General features: G+C 36.3%; 1 protein-coding gene across 4 annotated transcripts in view; it reads left to right on the top strand.

Annotated features, from left to right (window-relative positions):
• The window catches only part of LOC142058702 (store-operated calcium entry regulator STIMATE-like), a 45190-nt gene that overhangs the window by 19286 nt on the left and 11678 nt on the right, over positions 1-14226 (top strand). For all 4 annotated transcript variants that reach the window (XR_012661085.1, XR_012661084.1, XR_012661083.1 and 1 more), the window contains exons 2-7: positions 63-111; positions 1941-2036; positions 5664-5785; positions 11667-11779; positions 12694-12771; positions 13631-13780. Coding sequence is in view for 1 of the 4 variants with exons in the window: in XM_075096325.1 (XP_074952426.1) it covers positions 63-111; positions 1941-2036; positions 5664-5785; positions 11667-11779; positions 12694-12771; positions 13631-13780 (608 nt within the window). In the remaining 3 variants the exon portion in view is untranslated. The remainder of the gene's footprint in view (positions 1-62; positions 112-1940; positions 2037-5663; positions 5786-11666; positions 11780-12693; positions 12772-13630; positions 13781-14226) is intronic.

Genomic DNA, 14226 nt, shown 5'->3' with positions numbered 1-14226 from the left:
CTTTTCCGTATTTTTGTTGGTTTGGGAGTTGCTGATTGTCTTCAATTTTTTTTTCTTCTTAGTAAAGCGCTTCAGAGAACCAAAGCATGAAAGACGTCCCTGGAAGATATGGTACGTTTCTGCATGTTTAATTCTTAAATTTTTTTTTCTTGCACCTTTTAGAAATGGAAAGACTGGTTGTCTGCATATCATGATTGAAAAAAAAAAAAGAAGGGGTGGCAAGAAATTGCTGACTGACAGTGGAGAACCAAAAGTTACCAAAATATGAGTCGACAAAAATGTTCTCTTCTGTGAGTTTCCCTGCTAGTTCTTTCTGACAAAACACTTCCAGGAATCTCTACAAAGATGTGCATTTAGACACAAATCCAAAAGTTTTGCTTCCTTCTGAAGAAGGAACCTTACAGCTGCCCTAAAATGCATCTGAACATCTACAAACTTACATAAGCTTACAAGAAGTTCTCAGATGGGCTTAAAGAAAATTCCATGTTCTGTAACTGTCCTACTATGTATAAGATAGAAAACAGTATGGTAAAAGATATACATATATAAGCCATAAAAGAATACAAGGAATAAAAAGTATATTTGTTTTTAGTACTTTTTAAAAGTTGTTCGATTATAGCAATACCAACATAACCTGTACTAGTTCTGAGACTGGTGTAAATGTTAAACTGTCATTCCAGTTGCTGAAGACTTCAGTGGTTTAAATTCATCTCATACAATGCTGCTTTTCATATCTAATCCTGACCTTTGTTTTATTGAAGAAAAAAGAAAAAAAAAACACAAATGCAAAATCTTTGTGTACAATAGTCTACCTCAGCCTGAAATTCTAAGTAGTGTGTTGATAGCCTTTAATTTTAAGCAAAGAATCTTGTTCTGGGGCTTGAGTATTGTTATTTATAGTATGGTGTACTGATTAGATAAGTAACTCACTGGCTTCCTGCCTCATCTCCAAAACTCTGCTTTATGTCATCCAATGAATGCAAGAAAATAAAGTTTAAGACAAAATTGTCAGGGCATAAAATGTTGTTAGGATCTGTTTGGGTGTTTGGATCTTTTTAGACATCGAAACACAGGCAAAATGGGTGTTGGTCTGTATAAAGAACACACTCTTGCCAACAGAATACTTTTGACATGAATCCTATATTTAACATTTAATAAAATATTCATTGGAAGTTTTGGGTTTGTGCAAAGGTTGATGATAAAAGAAAGGTAAGGGCTGGAGTCAATACTGAATCAGCACCTAAGTGGTGGTTGGTTGGTTTGTTTTCATATTTTCCCTGTAAGTAGCGAACTCTTTTCTCTGTAACTCTGTCATCTGCTTTGGAGATAATGCTTTCAAGTTTGTTATTCTTTTACAGTGTGGTCTAAGCTGTTGTACTTTAGATATAACTCAGTGAGACCACTTCATGCTTTCAGGTGAAAAATATGTTGGCATTTTAGCAAAATACTATAGATAAAGGAATCACTACCCAGCTATTAAATTGTTCACCAACAAGCACATGATGATGATTTTATTTTTGTCTGTGCCATAAACTTGCTAAAAATGCATAAACATAAAAGGACTGAAATATCTAGTGAGGCTGTGATGCTTATTGCTTACAGGAGTTTATTAAAGACTTAGCTAGGTTTATTGAGGATTAGCTCTTGGGTAATGCATATTATACCAAGAGGATATCCCTAGACATTAAATTTACAGTGGTAAGGTTTCAAGTTAGTATGATTTGGTTTGTTAGCAATATTCAAGAAAAAAAAGGGGCAGAATTTAAAATGGAGCGTTGTTAAATAAACTAAATACCATGACACTTTATCATTCTGGTGTTCTCATTTGAAGAAAAAAAATTTAATAATTGAGATGGAATTTTAATTAAAATAAATTTGGAATGTCCAACTGTGCTGTAAATGGTTTTGCATGTCTTAAAAACTCTTTTTATTCTATACAGGTTTTTAGATACTTCCAAGCAAGCCATAGGGATGTTGTTCATCCACTTCGCAAATGTCTACTTATCAGACCTTACGGAAGAAGACCCTTGTTCACTGTGAGTGTTTAATTTCAGAATAATTGGTCTTTGTGGAAGGTCTGCTGTTGAGTTTGATGGTGTACACAGATGGTAATGCAAGATATAGCCTAGAAACCAATTTTCATGTTAAGAGTCATACACTTCCAAAAACCTGTGGGTTAAGCTTAGTTAATCAAGGATCAGAGTTCTGTTCTTCTAGTTTATGGCTAGCAGGACCTGTGAAAGCTTTTTCTGGTCTGTATATAGATATTTTAGACTGAGGGTAAACTCTTACTACTTCGCCCTCTCCAGGTAATGAATGAGGACTTAGGATGCAGATTCTAATATGAGGCTGTTTACTGAAGGCAGTGCTGGGGACCAAAGGAAATTAAAATAAAGTTGTTTACACTGACCTCCAACTGCACTGTTCAGTGCAGCAAGGCTTTAATATAAAGTCAGGTTGCTTTCAGGGATATTTAGCAAAAATCATTCATGCTTGTATCTTCTTCTAAAACCTACATTAGCTGCTGCAGTATTATTTTCATTTTGTTAAAAGCAGGGCATCTTGCTCAGTGCCCATGCAGTTAGTACAAAAATTAATTTTGCAATGTCACACTTGGAGCAGTGCGACTAAGTAGATAAGCATTTCACTGTAGTATATTAAACCTGAAGGTTTTATGACTTAAGAACCCGTCAGGCTCTTTACAGGAGCTCCTGAAGCAAATAGTAATTGTTTGGGGTTGGTCTTGATAGGGCGTGTGCTCAAAGAAGCTTACACATTCCTGGTAATAGAGGCTGTGAAATTACTTTTAAAAGCTTAGTAATTTACCCTTTAAAACCAATCCAGTTCCTTCAATGGCATCTGCTCACTGTTGTCCTTCACTAAACAAAGGAGCTACACAACTCAAGGAATATGCTTGTGTTGCTTCACAAGCCTGCTTTATTTCCCTTATTCCTCCTCAGTTTCTGTTGTGTTACTACATGCTGTAAATATGCAGGTAAAAGACTGCTTTTCTCTTCCCACCACAAAGCATTTTGGTAGGGAAAATGCGTTTATTCTAACACACTAACTGTAAAGTTTTAAGTTATAATTACAACAGTTTCAATAATACCAGGCATTATTGTAGGATTTTCCTTGCTTACTGATTTAAGAATTTCCTGATAGATTTAAAAACTGGCCAGTGCAAATTGCTTTAATTCAATTTTTATATATTAAAGTGTATATTCAAGTAAGCTAACCAAAGCATGTGTAAAGCTTTCAGTGTTTAAAGCTAAGGCTCAACAGTTTATTACAGTATTTTAAAATTAAAAATAAATTTGTGCTGTGTACTGAATTTTCACAATAAAAGGTTTGCTAACGTGTATTCTCTTCTACATGTTTTAATATAGCCTACGTAACTATTTTCAAATACCACTTTTCATGTAAGGGTAACATAACAAAACAAGAAAGGGTGAGGTAGAGAACTGTTGTTCACTGTACCCAGGGTAAAAAAATTAGTGTGGTGCTGTATAATTTCTCAGACAAGGATGCAGGTCCTCCTGGTTAGCAAAATTTAAAAAAGCATGTTTTATCAACCAAAGGCACTTGTCCTTTCTTGGGAAGAGCATATCTTAAGTGTGCAAGTGGGTCAAAATTAGTGAGTAAAAGCAAAGTTTCTCGCTGACTTTAATCATTTTACTCAGTAAAATCAAACATGGATCGTTTTCTGTTCTTTCCTTTTTTGTAGTTTGTGGATTAGTTTCAGAACAAAACCAGAAAACGTAGTTTCAGAAAACATTGTGGTTCAAAGCTTGGAAGGAACTACAGTTGGAAGTTGCCGTTTGTAAGTTTGGGAATGTAGTGCTGTAATTCAAGCAGGTGTGTGATAGTATCAAAGCTGATAAAACATCTGTTGAAACAATGACAGATGGCTTGTTGTCCAAAGAATTTTAAATAGAAAAAGCAAACAGCACTGTTCTGTAGTGCAGGGTACTCAGCTGGTTGTATGCAGTACACAGAGAAGTTTGTACAAAACCCAGCCCTTTACTCACTGAACTCTCAGCCAAATGCATTTAGCTGGTAGTGGCAGTGATGTTTTGTGGTTTGTGCCGGTGCGCCAGTTACATGTGAGCAGGGTTAATGCAGTGCATCACGGGATGAGTGAGCCTGAGGTGCTTGGGAATATCAGGCATAGCTGGCCTGTGCTGTGAGACGTAATTTGATGCAAAATAGGTGTTGGCACATCTCTCCTCCCTGCTCCTGATGGCTGCATTCCTGCTATAGACTTACAGCAGCCCCTTGTGGCCTTTAAATGACTTGTGTAGACTTGTAATTGCTGAGTTTCCTCTGCCAAACTCTAAACTTTGATTTTAATGTTTGTCTAATAAGTTCATTAAAACTCTGGTTTGACACACAATTATTAGAAAATAACTATTTTTTTAGAAAGTTTATGGGTAAGTCTTGGCTAAAGCAAGACAAGTCCTCTTCATTTTTATTTTTGAGCTGCTCTTGAATGGCGTTTTGAGGGTCAGAACAGCTCCTCCTTTACTGTTTTGAATGCACATAGTTGCTTTCCACTGTCTGCTGTTTTGTCCACATGGATTTGTCTCCACAGCCAGCAGAAGCCCACAGGTGTCTGATTTGCTATTTTTATCCCCATAGGTAATTTCCTAAATACTGTAGAGTTTACATTAAGTATTTGGAATTATCAAATAAGAACCTCAGTAACAGGGATTTGCTGTGTGTCTTATAGCTGGCTCTTTCTCAGCCGCTCTTTTGTTCAGCTAAAATTGGTGATAGTAAATAAACCAAACTGGCTGACAAAATCCTCTGAATTTCAGCTGCATCATTTACTGAACCTAAGAATTTGAAATGCATAATAATCTTTAGTTTCTTGAAGCATAGGTAAGATGCCAGAAGCTCTTCTTGAAACAGTAAAATTAGTAGGGCAAGAGTTGTGTGTACATTGAGGGGTAGTTTGGTTTGGTTTTTTTTTCTGGGAAGGCTTGTTTCTGATTATTTCGACTGTTTATTGGACAAGAACTGAAGTGCAAGAAAGTAAATCGCTTGTCTTCCTAATGCTGACTAAGTTGAAATTTGGCCTAGATAGTGACTGTACTCTCTAGGCATGGTATTACACTGCTTGTTGCTCCTTGTTGGGGCTTGGAGGGGGCTCCCTTGAGCAAGAAAAACTGTCTAGTTGTGGTGTCTTTCCCCCTCGGAATGAAAGTGGTTTGGGTTGGGATTTTTACCTTTAAATTCCTTCCTTCAGGTGTCTTTAAGATAACTTCTCTTTTTATTCCTTTTCCTTTTATTCCTTTGGTTTTATTCAAATGCAGATTTTTCATGCAAAATGAACTGAGCAATGGTAAAAAGGAAATCTGTTTTTAATTTAAAGGAGTAAAATGAATACTGGAGTTTATATAGTATGCATATGCACACACCAGAGTTCACGAAAAATAGAAGTTGGAGCTTAACTTTAAGGACAGAAACAAAATATTGAGACTCATCTGAAACTATTTAAATTTTAGGCTGTGTAATTACAGAAGTGGGTGAATGATTATTCTCAATGCTCTGGTTTCTCAATATATATACATAGATCTTTTATCAATCGTGGTGTTAAAATACATTGATCTTATAGAAAATGGACCCTTGCTCCTTGTTTTCTTTTACATTTTTCCTTTCAGGTACCTTATCAACTTCTTGTTAGATGCCACATTAGGAATGCTGTTAATCTACATTGGTATACGTGCAGTCAGCAGCATTGTGGAATGGCAGCAGTGGGAGTCCCTTCGCTTCGGCGAATATGGTAAACGCTTCTGTTCTTGCACTGAAATGATTTTCAGGATAGAATCTCCAAATATATCAGCTAGTGGTTAAGTCGTCTTAAAATCATTATACAATTATTATAGTGGTCACTGTAATATTTCTCTTTTCACAAGGATTCTTTTTAAGTTCTGTATCTCAGCATGCACCTTCTGTGTCAGAAAGCTCAACAAGTCTCTAAGCATTTAGTGAGTTTGGAACAACTGCTTGAAGATGTATTTTTTGGAAGTGATTGAACAAATTAAGATATTGGCTAATCTCATGGTAAAAAATAACAGCATGATAAATTTACTCTGAAATGCTTTTAAATAAATGATAGCTGGAAGGTCATTTCCTATTAAAGCTTTCACCTAACAACATGCCATTGTCTGAAGATCTGGGCTAAGACCTCTGCCAGCCCTCTTTAGAGTAAACAGCCACATACCTTCAGTGAAGAGAATAGCAAGAAGGCTTGTGCTTGTCCTCAAATAATGATCACTTGAACTCCTGCATGTAGGGCTTGTATCATTTATGAAGAATGTGTATGTCTCTCCTACAGGCCAAGGGATGGACTAGTGGAATCACTTTCATGTGAAGTTGTTTTATCTTCCATTATGTTAGCCACAGAAGTCCACTTATCTGCAGAAATCGTGGATTTGCACATGCAGCTGTGTATCATACGTACTCAACATCAACATTTAGTTCTGTTCAACCTGTTATTTTTTCATATTGCTTGGTCTGGCTGGTTGGGAATGGAAGTTCTGTATAGATGCTAAAAATTTACATTTGAAGCTTCTTGAGATAGGAATGTGGGCAGAGGTTGCCTTATAAGAGAGCTATGGCTCTTCATCAGAGACAAAACCAAACAAGAAAAATCTATGGCTTGGAAAAAAAAAGTTAAAATAATGTTTGCCTAACAAAGTAAAAGCTTTCATAGCAATTTCATAATTGTCACTCGTAGTTTTTCTGGGGTTGTGTGTTTCTTTGTCAGCCACTTAGGATCATTAAAAACAGAAATAAGAATAAATAAAGGCTTTACCACGTTGAAGTACTTAAAAGCTTGGGAAGTTTATAATTAAATCAGAGAGCATTAATTGCTATTTGCTTTAATGTCAGAGGTTTAAAATAGAGATGATGACAAGCATCTATCTTAGGAGAAATAACTGCCTGTACCATTAGGGCATTTTTTTTGTCAGATTTATGTAGATTTAATGTGTATCTACTGGGGTACAGTTTATGACTGTTTAAGCTGTTTAAATCAGCACTGTGACGACCCTGTTTATCTGCTTTTTTCCCACATGCCATGGTGCAATATTTCCACTCTTTTCCTTGCACTGGTACATATCTGACTCTTCAGGGAACTGAGTCAGAGAGCTAAACCATCAGAAAATTCACCATATGTAGAAGAATAAATAGTTCCTCGAGATCAGTCCTCAGACTTGGGTGTCTAAGGGATTAGGTAAGCACCAGTGCCCAGGGAAGGGAAAAGGGCAGGGAAAGAGCTGAGACATTGCAGAGCTACACCTTCTGACTGAGCTTTGAGACCTATTGCCCAAAGTCCTTCTTTCTGTTGCTTTGGCTTGAAGCCATTTAAAGATGTTTGAACAGGTTTATATAATGCTTATTTTAAATATAAAATTGGGTTTCCACTCAGAGAAAAACCACTTCGTGTATCTGTTATGGCTATAGGTAGGTACTTGTAATTATGTCAAATACTAGATTTTATTTCTTCCTAATAGCTGTCTGGTTTTTCTTTTGTAATCTGTTCTCCTCTCCTGTTTTAATGTCCTTTTAAGGATAAGCGGTCTATGCGGTTGAGATGATGTGGGGTGTTATATTCACTCTCATGAAATGTGTCTTATTGACTTCCAAAATGAACGTGGTTTTATTTTAGTTAGGAGGCTTCTGTGACTAAGCTCTTAAAATCAACAAATGAACTTGTTACATGTGTGTTGCTCAGATGTGGTCTGCGACTGACCCGTTGTCATTTTGAGTTAGGAGATCTGAAATGCCTAAACTTGATAAGCAAGTATTTCTTCTGTGTGTGTGTATATAAAAGCCATGTATGGAATTATGTAAGTCCTCTTTACGTAGTTGTTCTTTCCAATATGAAATCATTTTATTTGTGACTTTTCTATATCTTCATTAATGTGCCGTCCTGAGCTTAGCAGGTTTGTTTTTTTAACCAAACTATCGTAAGGACTATTAAAAAGCACATTGTAAATCAGTGTTTCCATTAATTGTGTGGGAAAGGCTTCTGGTATAAAGAGAACTAGATATCACATGGGAAGTTATTAGTAAAGGCTGTGCAGTAAGGTTATACCCTGCGTAAGAAATCTGTCTAAAAAGGACAAGTTGCGTTGGATTGTTTGCTGCCCTCCTCTGTTAAGTACTACTGTTTCTGAAGTGAAAACCCTCATATCACCATTTTGTTTAAAAATTTTCACTTTGGCCCCAAGAAAACTCTTGTATTATTTTTCATAAGATTCTTTAAAATAATTGAGTAGAAGAGGGGACTAAAATGCAGTCCTGTGGGGTTGCAAGTGTGCTTAGACTTAGTATTTTGAAGTTAAATATGGATGTTTAGCATACATGGGTGGTGAGGTGTCTGCTTGTTGAAAGGTATCAGAGATTTTTGGCGTTTTATCTGTAGTAGCAAAGTCAAGTCTTGAGCTTTGAGATCAGTGTGAGTTTGTTTGCAAGTGTGGGAAAACAAAGAGTCTGCCCCCCCCCCAAAAAAAAGTGTCATGTGATTGAGCGATGATGTTTGTGTTTCTAGAGCCTAAATAATCATTTGTCTCAAGTTAATTCTCACTGTGAGCTCATTTCCCTTCTTAGCTCTATTACTTGATCCCTGGTGATTCACTACTTGAAGCTGTCACAAATATAGCGGTGTCCTGGTGTTTTTAAAAGCCTCTTCTTCATATGGAGGATAGTTTTTAAGCATAAAAGCTTCAAGGAAAGAGTGGATACCAAAATACTAGCATTCGTAAAGAGTTACTGTTTGTACAGAAAAACAGCAGAGCACGCTGATGTATGAAAAAAGTATCATGATGCTTCCTCAAGGGCTTTTTTATGTCAGAATTTAAGTTTATTAGATTTATCTTCATATTGCATATTTTCAGATTCATTACCTCAGCAGCTGGGTTTTAAGAGAAGTGCAGATCAGTTAATACATTTGTGTGTAAAGAGGAGCAGTTATGATCTGTACCGAAAAGAATGTCCCCTGCATTCTCCTTCCCTTCCTGCCTTAGGCTACTTTAGCTGCTGCAAGCAGAAAACAGGTGACTAAATCCCTCTTGGTGACAATTAACTCTATTGGCAACTAAATTGTGCCGTGGTCTCTTTGCTTGTCTTTGCTTCTCAGATGGCAAAGCTTAGAAACTGTATTTGATGCATCTTTTTCCTCTAGCTCTTCATTTGCAATTTGCAGAGCAACTTACTTATAGGGTAGTTGCACTTTAAAACTTTTGAAAATGTATTTGGGAGTTGTTCTGTGAGTTGGCATCTTAAGAAAATTTCTCAGGATTTGAAGAACGGAGAAGTTACAGGCTAGAGGAATTGCAGGTATTTTATTCAAGAGCTGTCTATAAATGTGTTTCTACAAAGTGGCTGATGAAAGTAGTATAGACTAGTATGGACGAGTTTTTCATTGCCCAGCATTTTCAAAAAATGCTACTACAGTTGTCATCACTAAGGATTTAAACTTTTTCAGTTTCAGTCTTAACGTGCTCTTCTTGTAGGAACAAGGTATGTACTGATTTGCCAGTTTATTCTAGACATGTAATTTATACATGACAGGTATAAAATCAGAATTCAAGAGAGCACGTCAGAGACTTTAGAAATTAAATTAGAGCTTAATAGCTTCAACATTAAAGTTCTAATTTGAGTTTGTGTACTGAATCCTTAAATATACAAATGTCCCAAATATTCTTGGGAACACCTCCTGGCTGTGGTGATATTATTAAACTACTTTTTTCATTTGAATTGTATAGCTTATAAAATTGTAGAAAAAAATTTGTTGGAAAGGATTTCCAGAGGTTGGAATTTTGAATTTCAACCTCTTGCTCAAAGCAGGGTTAACTTGAAAGTTAGAGAGTAGTTCAGGGCATGGTCCAGACCAGTTTTTAATTTATCCAAGGTCTGATCTTTACAACCTACTCTAGTGCTTAACCACTCTCATTGTGAAAGCTTTTTTCCTTTATGTCAGAACTGCATGTCCACCCATCCAGTCTATATCTCCCCAACTTTTCTACAAGGATGCTACTAGGAGACTGTCAGAATCTTAGTAAAGTCAAAGTAGACAGCATCCCTGTTCTCCCCACTTGTAATTAGAGCTGAGAGATAATTTTGTAGATGCTGGAGGACACACAAAAATCGTCAAGTAGAATTTAATATATACAACTTCTAATTTCAGTCATGTACCCCCAAAAAAAAAAAACCACCCACCAAAAGCAGCACCCCTCCCCACAAAAACATAATGGAACAAAATGTTCATTGGTGATAGTGCACAACACTTTAATACAGAGTTTCACAATCTTTGGACATAAAAAATCTCATCTGGCAAAGTTGGAATAGATGCAAAATTGCTATAGCTGTCTTTGCTTTTAGGTATTAAATACAGATTGGAAAAGAGCTTAGAATAAACTGGTAAAGTTTCAGTGGTAAATCTTTAGCTAAATCTAGATTGGTTTTTTCTATATTTGGTAGTTAATGAAGAAAACTTGAGAATGCTAATAATGTGGAGTATAGAAATTCTAAAATTTAATTCTCAAATTTAATTGGGGCCTTGTATCTTCAGAAAAATCATGGTTGCTCAACTTTGAATTACCGGTGTTTCCCCTTGAATTTTCTAACTTTTTTTTACAACAGAATCCATAAACTGCAGTATATAATTGTAAAAATTGAGCATTTTAACCATTTTTGTCTTGGACTACTGAGTGTGGATCGCTAGCTCCTACTGTAAAACCTGTTTAGGAAGTTTTCTTTGTTTTGGACTGCAGACTAATTTATCAGTTTCTCTTTGTAGCATTTAAGCAGCAAACAATAAGTCTTAAAGCTATTACCAAGTATTAATACAGAAAACCTTTCAGAAATATTTCAGAAAAGGAAGTAGCAACTATCCATTATGCATTAAAAGTACATAAAGGCATCTGAATTTCCATTGCCCATTATTAACCCCCAGGCTAAAAGTTTTAAGCTGCCTTTGAAGATGTTGCAGAAGACTCTGGTGAAGACTAAAGAGCTAACACCCCCCTCCAAAGCTTCCTTTTGGTTTCCAGTGAAGTGCTGCTTTAAGCTCACCTGCAAAGCTTGTTAGGCATACCAGTCCTCTCTCTCCCTTTTTTTTCCTTTTTTCTCTCTTTGCTTTCTTAGAGTATAATAGTTCTGTTGCTTCAGTTATGATTGGTTAGTTATGGTAACTAACTTTGTAGACAGCAAAAATATGTTTAAGGGAGAATGGCAGAGATCATTATGTTTCTACTTAGACTGAAAGGAAAGCTGGTTTTCCCCAGCTATGTTTCCCTTAAGCTTTCCCTTTTAAGAAGCTCAATACTTCATGACAGAGTGTCAAAAATAACAATTTGATGAGAAACAAATGTAATGCAACTACATCTCTTGCTTTGATTAGATTATGTAAAACAGTGAGCATATAACCAGGTGCTGCTGAAACAGGTAAAGTCCTGTTGTATTCAGTTTATAACTGGTATTTTTGAAAGTTGGGGTGAGGCTGAAGGAGGGGAAGGAGCAGCATTAAGGAAATCGGAGAAGGCACTTTAAGAGGATGTTGCTGCCCTGCTGCTTCTAATACTGCTTTTCCAAAATGTTTACTGTGAAGAAAAATCAACCCTATACATATATTGAACCCCTCTTCTTCCTTGCAGGTGACCCAGTGCGGTGCAGTGCTTGGGTGGGCCAGTGTGCTCTGTACATAATGATAATGACATTTGAGAAAACCATCATCATTATAGTGCTTCTTATACCTCAGTGGAAAGAGGTTTGTATTTTTACAGCATTTTGCAAACAAATTAATTTCAGGTGGAACCTGTAAAGCAGTAGACTTCTAATCGTGTTTATTGGTTTGTCTCAAGCATCGTAACTGGTCTGCAGTCAATGCTGTTTAACTCTAGTAGTGGTATGATCTTTTAGCTTGATTAATATACTGCTAATTAGGCTTTCTGGCATCCATTGCCAGGAATATCCTATCGTATTTTGGAGGGCTTTTATATAATGCAAATATAAATTATTCTATCTCCTTTTCTGAGTGCTCTTGAAGCTACTAAGTGGTTCTTCCTTTTCTCAATTCTTTAACCCTTACTTGAAGCTGTTATGTATTGCTTTTCATAGTATTTAAGAATTTTCTTTGCCTGACCTTGTTGATAGATCCAAACTGTAGAATTTTTAGTAACTTGCAATGGCTTAGTGAAGCCATTGCTAGTGACTGTATAAATACTTATTTTGACAGAATCTGTGCAATGTAATAAAGTGATGGTGCAAGGTGTTATAGCCCGTTAAAACCAGTTAGTCCCTATTCTATGCTTTTGACTACTTTGGGAACTCTGTCTTCTTACTGTGTATTTTGTGAAACTGTGGTCTGTTTAAATTTCATAAAGATGGAACTTAAAGCATGTTCCTGGGGAGCACGGAGCTCTAAAATGTTCAAGATGATTCTAACACAGCACTTCAGACTGTAAACAAAAAGGACAGAGATGAGTTTCTTGCCAGCCCCGCTTACGTATCTGTAGTAATTTATAAGTTGTCCTAAGTACTTTCCTCTTCTACAAAGCTGTCCTTTTTTGGATCATATGAACTATTTCTGTAGTGTTATCTAGTACATGAACAATTGCACTTAATAATCCAGTTATGTGCACATGCTGCCATGATCTGAACTTAATCCTTTTCTTTTCACAGGTAGTTTTATTGAATCCTATAGAGAACCCCCAGTTGGAGCTGGCTATCGTCATGCTGATAGTTCCCTTCTTTGTTAATGTTAGTACAACTTGTGTGCTTCTGTGAGATGTTTACTTGGGTATCTTTCTGCCATGTGTTAATTAACATTAGTCCTTAAAGCACAGTGTACCTTGGTGCTTAAGTTTAATTTTTAAAGAGGAAGGGTTTTAAAAAATGTCTGGATATGTAGATTTTACAAAGCTGAAATCCATATCGAGCTAAGTCACCAGGCTTGGGAGAAGTGCAGAAATGCCTCATAGACCTCTTTGGGCTGATGACTTCAGTAGATTGAATGTAATACTGAAATATTGACACAGAGATTATAAAATAACAATGAAATTTGCTTTAGGAAACGTTGGTCTAAGGATAGCTGTACTGTGAAGTATCCTATGTCTGACCGTAGCTAATAGTGGCTGGCCTATGGTGGAGCAGAGGAAAAGGGCAAGTGTGCAATCATCCTTCCCAAAGTATACTCTTTCAGTAATCTGGGAGCTAGGGACTAGAGCCAGAGATAGTGGGTGCCCTTGCATTTAATAACTGCTGGTGATTTTTTTTTTCCTTTCATTAATTTGTTCAACCATGAATTTTATCCTTTGAGAAACAAAAGTCTGTTGCACCAAGATGTCTGCTTAAACCGCTCACATTTGTACATGAAGAGTTACTGTATTATCACTCTGAATAGCAGCTACTTCTCTTCTACAAGGGAATAAAGTAGTTATGTTGTAGAGCATTCGTGCAGTGTGTAATAAGGCATGTGACTGTGTGCCTATAAAAGATTTTACCTGTTTGGTCACCGCAGAATTATTGCCGTTTTCCTAATTCTGTCCAAATACTGACCAAATGAACATACACTACTCTGAGGAAAACTGAACTGTCCCTTCCCACTTCTCTTCAACAGGCATTAATGTTCTGGGTAGTAGATAATTTTCTTATGAAGAAAGGGAAGACAAAAGCTAAACTTGAAGAAAAGGAAGCAGGACAAGATTCAAGAAACGGAAGTAAAGTCCGATACAGGAGAGCAGCATCACATGAAGAATCAGAGTCAGAGGTAAGTATGTAGAGTTAATTATTGCAATTAATGCAATATCAATCCAGTTAATCACTCATGCCATTGATTTAATTGTAATACTGCCAACTTAGTTTTGATTTTCATTGCATGTGCCTCTAACAGTAGTTCCTAGCATTGGCAGTTGAAACACAGTTAAGAAAAATGGCATTTTTGCACCACTCATGATAGTTAATTTCCTTTCAGATGGGCAGGAACACATAATATATTTAAATATCACAGGTGAACTGTTACAAATGCTTCTAAAAAAACCCCACACAGAATACAAAACTAATAGACAATTTTAATTCAAAAAGAGTTTAATAGCTTAAAGTGAGAGAAAGATGGTAGAGACAACTGGCCTGATTTTGGAGAAGTGTGTACATCCTTGCTTTAGCATAATTTTATTCTAAATTATATTAAGCAGGCAGTTTTCAGTTCACCTGAAG

The sequence above is a fragment of the Phalacrocorax aristotelis genome, chromosome 6 (assembly GCF_949628215.1).
Source record: "Phalacrocorax aristotelis chromosome 6, bGulAri2.1, whole genome shotgun sequence".
Lineage (NCBI taxonomy): Eukaryota > Metazoa > Chordata > Aves > Suliformes > Phalacrocoracidae > Phalacrocorax > Phalacrocorax aristotelis.
Note: the sequence above shows the minus strand (reverse complement) of the source record. Positions and strands in the feature narration are given on the sequence as shown.